The 11669-nt window shown below is 34.9% G+C and overlaps 1 protein-coding gene across 2 annotated transcripts; it reads left to right on the top strand.

The window, feature by feature from the left end:
• Positions 1-1227: 1227 nt before the first annotated feature.
• On the top strand, positions 1228-11392 carry LOC116021739 (myosin-2-like). 2 transcript variants are annotated; one of them, XM_031262210.1, is made up of 25 exons: positions 1949-2003; positions 2176-2246; positions 2812-2913; positions 3012-3155; positions 3234-3384; positions 3515-3542; positions 3712-3880; positions 3995-4058; positions 4192-4205; positions 4302-4386; positions 4654-4757; positions 4860-4998; positions 5239-5357; positions 5527-5679; positions 5785-5874; positions 6206-6283; positions 7046-7204; positions 7805-8005; positions 8142-8347; positions 8433-8568; positions 8887-9016; positions 9324-9437; positions 9526-9629; positions 9959-10237; positions 10624-11392. In XM_031262210.1, exons 2-25 carry the CDS (start codon positions 2244-2246, stop codon positions 11113-11115), a joined length of 3264 nt encoding a protein of 1087 aa, XP_031118070.1. In that variant the 5' UTR covers positions 1949-2003; positions 2176-2243; the 3' UTR covers positions 11116-11392. The 2 variants fall into 2 exon arrangements, with proteins under 2 accessions (XP_031118069.1, XP_031118070.1); XM_031262209.1 differs by lacking the exon at positions 2176-2246 and having other exon boundaries at positions 1228-2003.
• Positions 11393-11669: the final 277 nt, after the last annotated feature.

The raw sequence follows: 11669 nt of genomic DNA, 5'->3' as shown, positions 1-11669 counted from the left end.
AGTTGTCCAAAAATGTGTGAATGTAGAGGTTTCAGAGTGTGAATGTAGAGTATAGAAATTGTGAATGTAGATTTATGGTTGTGTGAATGTAGAGTTGCCTAGAAATGTGTGAATATGGAGTATAGAAATCGTGAATGTAGAGTTTTGCATGTGTGAACCTGTAATAGAGTTAAGAAGTTCTAGCAACTTGTAGCCCTGTAATGTGTGAATGTGGAGTTCTCAAGTTGTGAATGTGGAGTATAGGACCTGTGAATATAGAGTTTTGAATGTGCGAATGCATAACAGTGGTAATATAGTTACTAAACATATAATCCTATAATGTGCGAATGTGGAGTTTACAAATTGTGAATGTAGAGTATAGTGTATGTGAATGTAGAGTATAATGTATGTGAATGTAGACCCAGGTCCACCTTGCAAGGTGGACTTGGGTCCACGGCATAACAACCCATCAAAGTTGAAATCTATTGAAACAAACAATATAGGATGATTTATGATTTATTTTCTTTGAATTTGAATTGATTGCCAATTATCATGCATGTAGCTAGTATGATGAAGCCCCCGTTAACATTTTAAATGGGTGGTTACATGATCTAACAATTAGGATTTTGATTTACCTCATAAAACATTATGAGTGTTTAAAACAAAAAACAAAAAATCAAATGTTAATGTCGGTTTGGTTATCAATTTAATTTATTTTTCTGATAATTATATTCACCCCTACTTGCGCACCGCCGCACCCCAATCACTCTAACTTTTTTTTTTTTCTTTGCTCCAACTTTGCCCACAAATATAACAAAAATTCAAAATTCACATTAAAAAAATGAAAATTTAATTTTTAACTTGAAATAAGGTCGATCAATTCATGATTACTAATAAATAAATAAATGAAATTTTTTGTTTCATACTAACTACCTTTATCCTACCAAAAACATTAATTAATTCACTGTCTTGTTGCCTATACCATTTTCATCTTTATATTTAATCATGTAGCTAACTCTTAAATTACCTAATCTTGAATTACATTACATCACTAAATATTGAACGCTTGCTTGTGTTGCACCATTAATCCACCTAAAAAAACTACTAAACACAGGATTCTGTTTATTTGTAGTAAATTATGCACCCGAGGCCGAGGAATTCGGATAAAATAGAAATACGTACATATATAAGAACTACATATGCACATAGTTAAGACGGAGGGCCAAAATAGTAATTATTCCAAATATAGGTGCTCCCAACCCAGAAAACTGATGCCATTTCGTTATGTGTTCCCGCACTTTTTCATTTCATTCTCCGTTGCATTTTCATTCCTCGATCAATATCATCATTAGCTGTAATGATTCAATTTGGGCTTTTCGTAAATATTAAACGCGAGAATTCTGATTTTTATGAATTCATGGTACATATTTTGGTCTGGAATTGCTTTCGTTTGGATTTCTGATTTGGAGGCGGGTTTAGAACCGTTTCTCTGGCGGCATTCGATTCGTCGTATTCTGTGTTGTTGATTTAGAATTGGAAGGATTTTTTATTTTTTTTTTCATAATTTTCCGAGAAAAATGGTGTGCGTTACGCCTTCCATGAAGGTTCGGAGCTCGCTGGAAGAAATGCTGGACGCTCTCCGGCATAGGCCGGGGAATGAGGATCCAAACCACTCGCTTCCGGAGCTGCCGACGAGGCCGCGGGCTAAGGCCAGAACTAGGCTACCATCTGTCAAAAGACTGTTGCCAAAAAAATTTAATGATCCTGATGTTGAAGTGGAGAGCTTATTGAACAGTGATTCGGCGAAAGAAGAGGTTAAATCGTTCAGAGGGAATAGTTTTGGGGCTACAAAGGAAATGGAGCCCAGCGAATCGCCTTATCTCATATCAGCCCAAGGGAAGGACTCTACACGGACATCGGAGCAGCGAGATGATGAAGCGAAGCTTGCCGGTTCATCTCAGAGCTTGCACCCGAGGTTTCACGAGTCTGAATGGAACGATCACATTGGTTATCTCATTAAGAAGGTAAAAACAAAGGATTTTTTTTTCTTGCTCTTACATGTCGTTCTTTGTTTTGTTTGCTTATCTTTCTGCTTGTTTATTGAACATTCAATTTTTACAATCCCTGAGAGTTTTTCTTTTGATGAGTTCAGTATCTGTGGGTTTTGTAAGGCTTATATAGATTCATTTTCTTTAGTTTCTTAGAATACAATGTGGACAAACAGCTGAAGCTTGAGATGCCAGGAGGCTTGGCGAGATACTTGGATGGTCTGCAGTCTGCATACAATTCATTTCTAGTTTTCAGTTTTTATTGTTCATCTTTACTGTGTAATGCCAACAATCATGAATTTGTAGTTTTTTCTTGCTCTTTTTGAACTGTGTTACTTGCATAATTGGATTATGCTTTGAGGAACAGGTATGCGTATGCTAAGGGTAGGCTTTTATAACATTGAGAAGATGTATTGTGGAGCTTTATAGGACTCTGGAAAATCTTTGATATTCGAATACAGGCAATGTAGAAACCTATTTTGAATGTTTGAAGTGATGAAATCACTATCTGAAAATTATTGCAAGCGAATATACTGGAACCTATTTATGCTAAATTTCTACTAAATGGAGGATAAAAAATTGTAAATTTGTTATTCCAGGTTACAGACTCGTGCACTTCTTTTAGGCACTTCATCTGATTTGAGGTGTAAATTTTAAAATTCTCTTGATCAATATGGTTATTTTCAGTGTATAACTCCTTGTCTTAACATGAAGACACACACACACAAACACATATTAAATCTATTTGGCAGTGAAAACTCAACCTTTTAGCATTTTGTTTCAGAAACTTCGTATTTGGTGTCGCCTACATAATGGGCAGTGGGAATCAGGACAGATACAATCAACTTCAGGAGAGAAATCTGCAGTTTTGCTTTCAGATGAAAGTGTGAGTTCATCTATTCTTGTTATTTCTTACTCTAAATAGTTTGTTTTTTCGGCACATAGTATTCAGGATATAGTACTCAGATTTCTTTGATACTGTAGGTTGTGGCAGTGCCCACAGCAGACCTCTTACCTGCAAATCCAGATATTCTTGAGGGAGTTGATGATCTCATACAACTTAGTTATCTGAATGAGCCATCAGTTCTTAACAACTTGCAAAGCAGATATTCTCGCGAAGCAATATATGTATGTGTTAATGCATATTCTTTATATGTGCATCCCTTTATTGTTTGTTTCTGTTCTTATTCTTTCCTGCTCATGCAGACTAAGGCTGGTCCAGTTTTAATAGCAGTCAATCCCTTCAAAGATGTCCAAGTGTATGGGAATGAATTTGTCACAGCATACAGGAAGAAGCTGATGGATAGTCCTCATGTCTATGCTATTGCTGACACAGCCTACAATGAAATGATGGAAGGTACAGGATAATACTGATTTTTTAATTTTTTTTTTTGAAAATGGATAATACTGAAGTTTGTTCTTAGAAATGTTAAACTTTGGGTGAAAATGACCCATCGCTTATGCTTCCTTTTCTATGTACCATGCAGGAGGAAAAAACCAGTCCATCATCATCAGGTTTGTTAAGCTGTCTCTCTTTTAGTTTCAGTAAGGTGGAGGCTGATTTGCTATTTATTTAAAATGTGCTCCCCATTATGTCTCATCAGCTAATTTGTATCAGTGATGTAGTTGGTCTTTGGTTCTAATTACTGTGTTTTAGAAAATAATTTCTTTTTATATCTTGTAGTGGAGAAAGTGGATCTGGAAAGACAGAAACAGCAAAAATTGCCATGGAATACTTGGCTGCTCTTGGTGGAGGAAGCAATGGGATAGAGTATGAAGTACTGCATACAAGCTGTATATTAGAGGCCTTCGGAAATGCAAAAACATCTAGAAATGACAACTCCAGTCGCTTTGTAAGTGATATCTGAGTTTAGGATAGGAGAGCATCCCACTTTATTGAGCTCTTCATGATTGTTGTCATTTCCAGATTATACAGTTACTTGACAGTTGCTTCTGATGTTTTGCAGGGTAAATTGACTGAGATTCATTTTAGTGCAACAGGAAAAATATGTGGTGCTAAATTACAAACTTGTAAGCAACTCTATATTGACAAGTTGGCCAAGAAATTTCATTCCTTGATATGGGTCTTAATCATGTGATTAAACTTTTCTTTATTCTAAAATCTTTTGTATGTCAAACATATTGATGTCCAAACAATGAGCAGTTCTTCTTGAAAAGGTGGATAGCTTTCTACTTTTCCCTACTTTACATATTTATTGATAAATTTCTGCCATCATTCAAGCTCATTCTATCGATATAATCTCAAATGTGCAGTCAAGAGTGGTTCAGCTGGCCCGGGGAGAGAGGTCATACCATATCTTTTACCAGCTTTGTGCTGGTGCTCCGTCTGGTCTCAGAGGTAAAATGTTGCATTCAACTCTAGAAGCTCTCCTCTTGATTCCCCCATCTTTACTTTGAGAGGTAAAAACAAGAGGCTGATTTGCAGGTTCCGTTTTGTGTTCTTCTCTCTGGTACAGTTTCTTATTTGCTAGATGTGGGGAGTTGGGATCAAATAACTAGTCTTATATGGTTTCTTCATGCTGTTTTGTTTTCTATTGGGCAATAAACCTACTTTTTTTTTTTCATACTTGAGACCTACTTATAATTCAATCTGATGTTTTTGCAGATAAATTGAAGTTAAAAGATGCATCTGAGTTCAACTATCTCAATCAAAGTGACTGCTTGGTTATAAGTGGTGTTGATGATGCTAATGAGTTTCCTATGCTCATGGTGATCTAATAGATTATATATATTCTTTTGTGGTTTAGCTTCTTTTTATAGTTCCATTGATCTATTATGGAATTAATTGGCGTATACATTCTGTTTTATCAGGAAGCCCTAAACAGTGTCAAGATTTGTGAAAGAGATCAAATGCATGCTTTTGAGTTGATTGCCGCAGTGTTATGGCTGGGAAACATTTCATTTGAAGTGATTGACAGTGAAAACCATGTTGAGCCTGTGGCTAATGAAGGTAAGCTATTATGTTAAATTCTTTTTAATTTATTTATTTTTATCTTAAAAACAGCTCTTCGTTCACTTTGTATGTGCAAGTTTTGCATTGTGTCTGTTTTATATGATGACACTAGAAACAAGACATATTCTCTTTGAATCAAGAATCTCTTTCAGTTAAGATGCATTCAGTAATAAGCTGTTTCATGACCTGGATGCTTAAGTCAAGGTGTGTAAGCTAATATATTACAATTATTTGCAGCTGTTACCAATGCAGCTAGCTTGATAGGGTGCAGTCCCCATGACCTCATGCTAGCTTTATCAACACGTAGAATACAAGCAGGCAAGGATGAGGTTTCCAAAAAATTAACAATCCAGCAGGTATGTTAAGTTGTTGTCTGGTTAATTTTACTAAATTGTATTTCTTAGACAGTTGCACCATCAAATAACATGAATGTGGACAAGTGCATCTATATCTGCTATGATATGAGTGAAACTAATTTATTAGGATCTTATTCACCATAACATAATGGGTGTTAACTTCATTCAGGCAATTGATACAAGAGATGCATTGGCGAAATTTGTATATGCAAGCTTGTTTGACTGGGTTGTAGATAAGATAAATACATCGCTTGCAATGGGAAAGCAACATACTGGTAGATCCATAAATATTCTAGACATTTATGGTTTTGAATCATTTAAGGTAAATTGAACCTTTTTGTTTATTTTTAATATCTTTTACTATGATTGTCATTTAACAGCATCTGTTTCCCACACTTTACCATTTGCTTTCATATTTTCTTCACAGAATAATGGTTTTGAACAGTTTTGCATAAACTATGCAAATGAGAGGCTTCAACAGCATTTTAATCGTCATCTATTCAAACTTGAGCAAGAGGTAATCATACTTTCATTGCTAGTTCTTTTTCATCTTTTGACGCCTCTATTAATGTCTGTAAACAGAACAAAAGCTGTTAGGTGAAGCTGGACATATGGAATAAACATGAGCTTTTACACGCTAAGTTGTAGTGTGATTGTTGGATTCACCTAGAAGTATGACCTAGTAATAATTTATTCCAATCTTAAGTCTGGGTTTATTATTATTGTTTGATATGATATTAGTATAGTTTTCTTCATTTACAAACTGGAGCTTTTTTACCATAAGTTTACACTTTACAGGATCTTTGTTTAAAATGAAATGGTATCATTACTTGTTGGTTTGATTACAGGAATATGAGTTGGATGGAATTGACTGGAGAAAAGTTGAATTTGAAGACAACCAAGCCTGTTTAGATCTCATTGAGCAGGTATTTCCTCCTATTTGGTTATTTATTCTATTCATTATACATCCAGGAGTCACTTTTTGGATAGATGATATGGAGTATTACAATCCTTATACACTTGTACACTTGCTTTGGTTTATCTTGTTCAACCTCTCTTTCTTCCCTGTTGATATTTTTTATAAAATTTTTTATATACTGATGTGTTCAAGCCTGCTGAATAGAGTTCCTTATGAAATGCATCATTCTTATGATTACAATTTTTGCTGAATGTTTAATGAATATATTCGCATTAAGAAATAATCAGTTGGAAAGTCCAGTAGGTGGCAAAGCCACTACCAGCTGAAAAGGCAGAGCTATGTGTTAAGTAAAAGACAAGAGTAGAACAAGACATAAGATAGAGCAGTAACTTGATTATAGATTTATAATAACATGATAGGGAATAACCCATGTATTTATAGGTTTGAGAGGTAGCTGAAGTGTCTCTTGATATTCCAACATGTGTTAATACTAAGACTCCTCAAGTATGTCCATTACCCTTGAGTTTGCAGCATATGATAAATAAGAAAATCTGTAGAATGCTAGTTTTCTAATAAACTTAACTGTTCTTTCATTACTGCAATGCACAAAATTTATTTAGTAGGCAGTTACTTGCTTGACTGCCTCTCTTCAATGGAAAAAGGAGATAGCCATCCATTTAGCTAAGGTATTATGTTTATGACATTTCTGATATGTCCTGATGTGGACCTACTTTGTTGATTTATGGTTTACTTGCGATGCTCCTTGCAGAAACCGATTGGGCTTATAGCTTTGCTGGATGAAGAGTCAAATTTCCCTAAAGCTACTGATTTAACCTTTACCAATAAACTTAAGGAGCACTTGAAAACAAATCAGTGCTTAAAAGGAGAACGGGGAGGAGCATTCAGTATTCGGCATTATGCTGGCGAGGTTAGATTTTCTTGTCAATGTTATTTAGAATGCATCTGAAACTTGCTGTAGAAAGCCTCGACTCTGTTGTGATTCCATTGTCTGCAGTCTACTAATGGTGCATGTACTTTTGATATTTTCATATCATCTTTTGCTTTTCCATCCGATTGTTTTGGGGCATCAGTTTAGTATTGCAGTTACTTGCATGTACACTATAAGATGCCTTGTGCTGTTATGCACTTCTTGTTTGGGTCTTGAGAGATTACCAAATGTAAAAATTTTCAGTAATTTTGGCATTTGAGATATCTAAATTTCCATATATTAGGGATTGTCATAGAGTGCAAAGTGACAGTGCCCTGTTGTTATTTTATTTTATTCATTTGCTGAATAATCTTGATATGGCATAGGTGGTTAACTAGAATACAAACTTTTAATTTTTAAAAAATTCATTGTACTGTCTGTAAAGTGATGGGCTTTGATACTTCTACGCTGCTGTATTGTAAATGCAATTTTATGGGAAGAATGATATTTGATTTTGAGTTTAGTTTGCTTTAGACAATGATTAATACTGAAAAATTGATGATTCAGGACGGGACTAAAATTTACTTCTGTTTTCTTTAGGTTCTCTATAGTGCCAGCGGTTTCTTGGAAAAGAACAGAGATCTTCTGCATTCTGATATCGTTCGGCTACTCTCATCATGCAGTTCCCAACTACTTCAGTTGTTTATCAGTTCTGTGCTTAATCAATCTCAGAAATCAAGTCCAACAACAAAGCTTGCTGTGTCAGATGTTCGGAAACAAAGTGTTGCTAAAAATTTTAAGGTAAAGAGTTTTGCTTCATTTTCTTATTTCTAAGAAGCCGGTACTGTTTGGAATAACAAGCAAATGAGAGATAACAGGTGATTGTATTTGTTCAATGACAAATGTTTATAAAGGCACCACCAAACTTTCTTTGCAGTGTCAGTTGTTCCAATTAATGGAGCAGTTGGAAAACACTACACCACACTTCATTCGTTGCATAAAGTCAAATACTAAGAAGATTCCTGGGGTGTTTGAGAAAGATCTTGTCCTACAGCAACTTCAATGCTGTGGGATTCTAGAAGTTGTGAGGATCTCAAGAGCTGGCTATCCTACTAGGATTACACATCAAGATTTCACAGGAAGGTGAGTGTCCAGCTTTTCATTTGTTGCTCACTTCTCTCTTTTGGTTGTTAGTAAAACTATGTATCTGTGCCCATATATGCTTCAGATATGGCTTCCTCCTTTCGGAAAATAATGTGTCCAGAGATCCTTTAAGTGCATCAGTTGCCATTCTGCAGAAATTCAATATCCATCCTGAAATGTACCAAGTTGGGTACACCAAATTATATCTCCGAGCAGGACAAGTGAGTTAATGCGTCATACCTTGTTTCTATATCCTAAATATATGTTTGGATGTTAGTTTTCTTTATTAGATTTTTTCTTCCAAAAAGAAATAAATGGTTTTCAATGAATTTGGGGAATTATGTTAAGTAGTGCAAAATGAGAACAAACGTGTAAGCCCTGAAATTCTACAAGTAATGCAGCCAATATGAACTTCTATTAAGACAGTGGACTAAAGGACAATAAAAAAATCAAAAATAAAATAAAAAAGGTAATATATTCTCTCCATGTGCTTTTTATTTATTAATTATTTTTCTGATTTTTTTCATTGTAATTTCTAGCTTGCTGCATTGGAGAACATGAGAAAACAAGTTCTCCAAGGTACTCTTGAGGTGCAAAAATGCTTTCGTGCACATCGTGTTCGTCGTTGCTTCCATGAACTCAAAGGAAGTGTAATGGCACTTCAATCTTGTAAGTCAAACTGCTTTAAATTGTTGGTTTCAAATATATAGGTTACTTTGGAGAACAGAAGTTTTTAGGATAAATTCTTAAGTTCCCATGCGTTCTGCTGAATCTGGTCACACAACTCACACTGTATCATGGTGTTACCAGTTTTCTTATTTTATTCTCCAATGGTGGGAGAATTCCAAAATAATGAAACAGTGCCAATCTACACTATCCCTAAAGTTCACCATTGATTTCATTGGAGCTTAATTGAGTGTTTGAGTTTATATTTGTATATGGAGATATAAAGTTGAAAAATGCTCTTTTCTTGTAGTTGTTCGTGGTGAAATTGGTCGAAAGCGGTATGATGCTTTGATAAAGTCAAAGGAGGAAGTGGAACGCAAAAAACTTGATGAAGAGTTGATGGCCGCTGTACACATACAATCAGGTAAGATTTTAGTTGTTTCCTGTTTTAACATTTCAAGACTTTTAGTATGGAATATTGTGTTTAATGGATTCTTGTTTTACTCCTGCAGCAATGCGTGCATTCTTGTCTCGAAGACATTTTATTAGCCTGCAGAATTTGAAAAAGTCAATTCTCAAGGAGCAAAATGCAAGCAGAAAGATTTCAGGAGTGAAGGTACTCCATGAAAAAAAATTCAATTTTGCTTATCCTGTCATACTATCTCTTACCTCGAATTTTCTTTATGACTTTTTTTTTTAATGCATTGAAGTTGCACAACAAAAGTTATTAACTAATCTGATTCTCTAATAAAAACATAAAGAGAACCTCCTTCATAAATAGGAGGGAGGACCTTTATATGTCATTGATAAAGAAAAAGTTACAAGAAAATTGAATTAGCTACTCTTCACTGACTTGAAAGATTGATACCATGTAAAATTAAGTGACACCCTTTTACATCTCTGTGAGTATTGCTAATTTTCAAGTAATTTAAAACATGTTAACAGGATACACCTTCAGAAGTTCCACCTTCTATTCTGGAAGAACTTGAAAAACGGGTTTTAAAGGCTGAGACAACCATTGGGGAGAAGGAAAAAGAAAATGCAGCTTCTGTTCTGGAAGAACTTGAAAAACGGGTTATAAAGGCTGAGACAACCATTGGGGAGAAGGAAAAAGAAAATGCAGCTTTGAAACAACAAGTGAAAGAATTTGAGATGCGATTATCAGAATATGAGGCCAAGATGAACTCTATGGAGATATGGCAAAAGCAAATGGCAACTTTGCAGGTGAGCAGCTGTCTACTCACTATGATATCTAAATCTCTATGGATAGGGTTCTGGTAGTTATTATTGTCAGTCCCTGAAAAGCCTATGAAAGAGTTACCAGGAAATAATTACTCCCTGAACTGTGAACTAACATGAATTAGACTTTAGTCACCGTAGTTCTTTGAAACATTCTCTTACTGAACTGCTTTATGACAATGGAAAAAATAAATTATGATGATAGTTTATGCATATTCTGCAGTCTATTGTTGAGATTAACTAACATAAATAAATGATGTTCTTCAAATAATTTCTATCCTTTTCAACTTGTGAAAAACATTTGAAATTATTGACTTAGTTATTTGTATATGCACATCAAACCTTGTGTAACATACTATGTTTTGAAACAGGCAAAGCTTGCTCTAGCTAAGTGTCTTAGTGTTGGTAGCACTCTTGGTCCCTCATCTACTCACTCTTTTAACTCTACAACTACAAGCACACCTATGGGAACTTCCAGTCCTGCAGGAAGCGCTTCAATGAAATCGAGTAACTATGATTCCGATGCTGAATCTATACGAGACTGTGGTCTTATTGCAGTTAGTCACATTGTAAATGAGTTTGAACTAAAGAAACAAAAATTTGAAGATGATGCTGCAAATATTGTTCAGCTGAAGGCAAGGCAGCCACACTCTTCTTCTCCCGAAGCAGAGCTCAAAAGACTGAAAGCCCAGTTTACTGCATGGAAGCAAGATTACAAAGTTCGATTAAGGGACGCAAGGGCAAATCTGCACAAGCTTGATCATTCAAAAGATAGGCGTCAAAAAACATGGTGGGGAAAGGATCAATTAGTAACAGCTTTAAGTAACCCTTCTCGCATTTTAGGAATGAAATGGTATAGATGAACTAATTTGCCAAATACAGGTCCATATGTAATTAATTATATGATGCTTACTCTTAGGAAGGTGTACTAGGAAGCCACTGTGGTTGCGTCGATATATTCACTGCTTTCTTTAGTAATTGGATGCTGATATCCATGTACAGTTTGTATTAGATGGGAACACATTATATATATTTTAGTCGTCAGAAAATAATATCAATTGGTTATTTAGGAAGCTTATAATTTCATGTTATTTGCACTTGAAATAAAATTGTTGGGAGTACAATTTGCAGAAAGGTTTACATTCAATTCCCTATCAGTTCTGATAACTACTATGATCTGCAGAATGCTTTCATCATTTTAACTGAAAAATGTTAGGATCCAGGGGTTTACTATGGTATTAGCTTTTTCAAAAAAAAAAAAAAAAAAAAAAAAAAGCTATGGTATTAGCCTATTCCATATTCATGGTAGTCAATGGCCCATTCATACCTGAACCACTAACATAAGATTCATTTTTAGTATACTATTCATTTTTAATATATTAAATATTCATTTTTTTTGTATATTGAAGATTCAATC

Source organism: Ipomoea triloba, chromosome 6, assembly GCF_003576645.1.
Source record: "Ipomoea triloba cultivar NCNSP0323 chromosome 6, ASM357664v1".
Classification (NCBI taxonomy): domain Eukaryota; kingdom Viridiplantae; phylum Streptophyta; class Magnoliopsida; order Solanales; family Convolvulaceae; genus Ipomoea; species Ipomoea triloba.
Note: the sequence above shows the minus strand (reverse complement) of the source record. Positions and strands in the feature narration are given on the sequence as shown.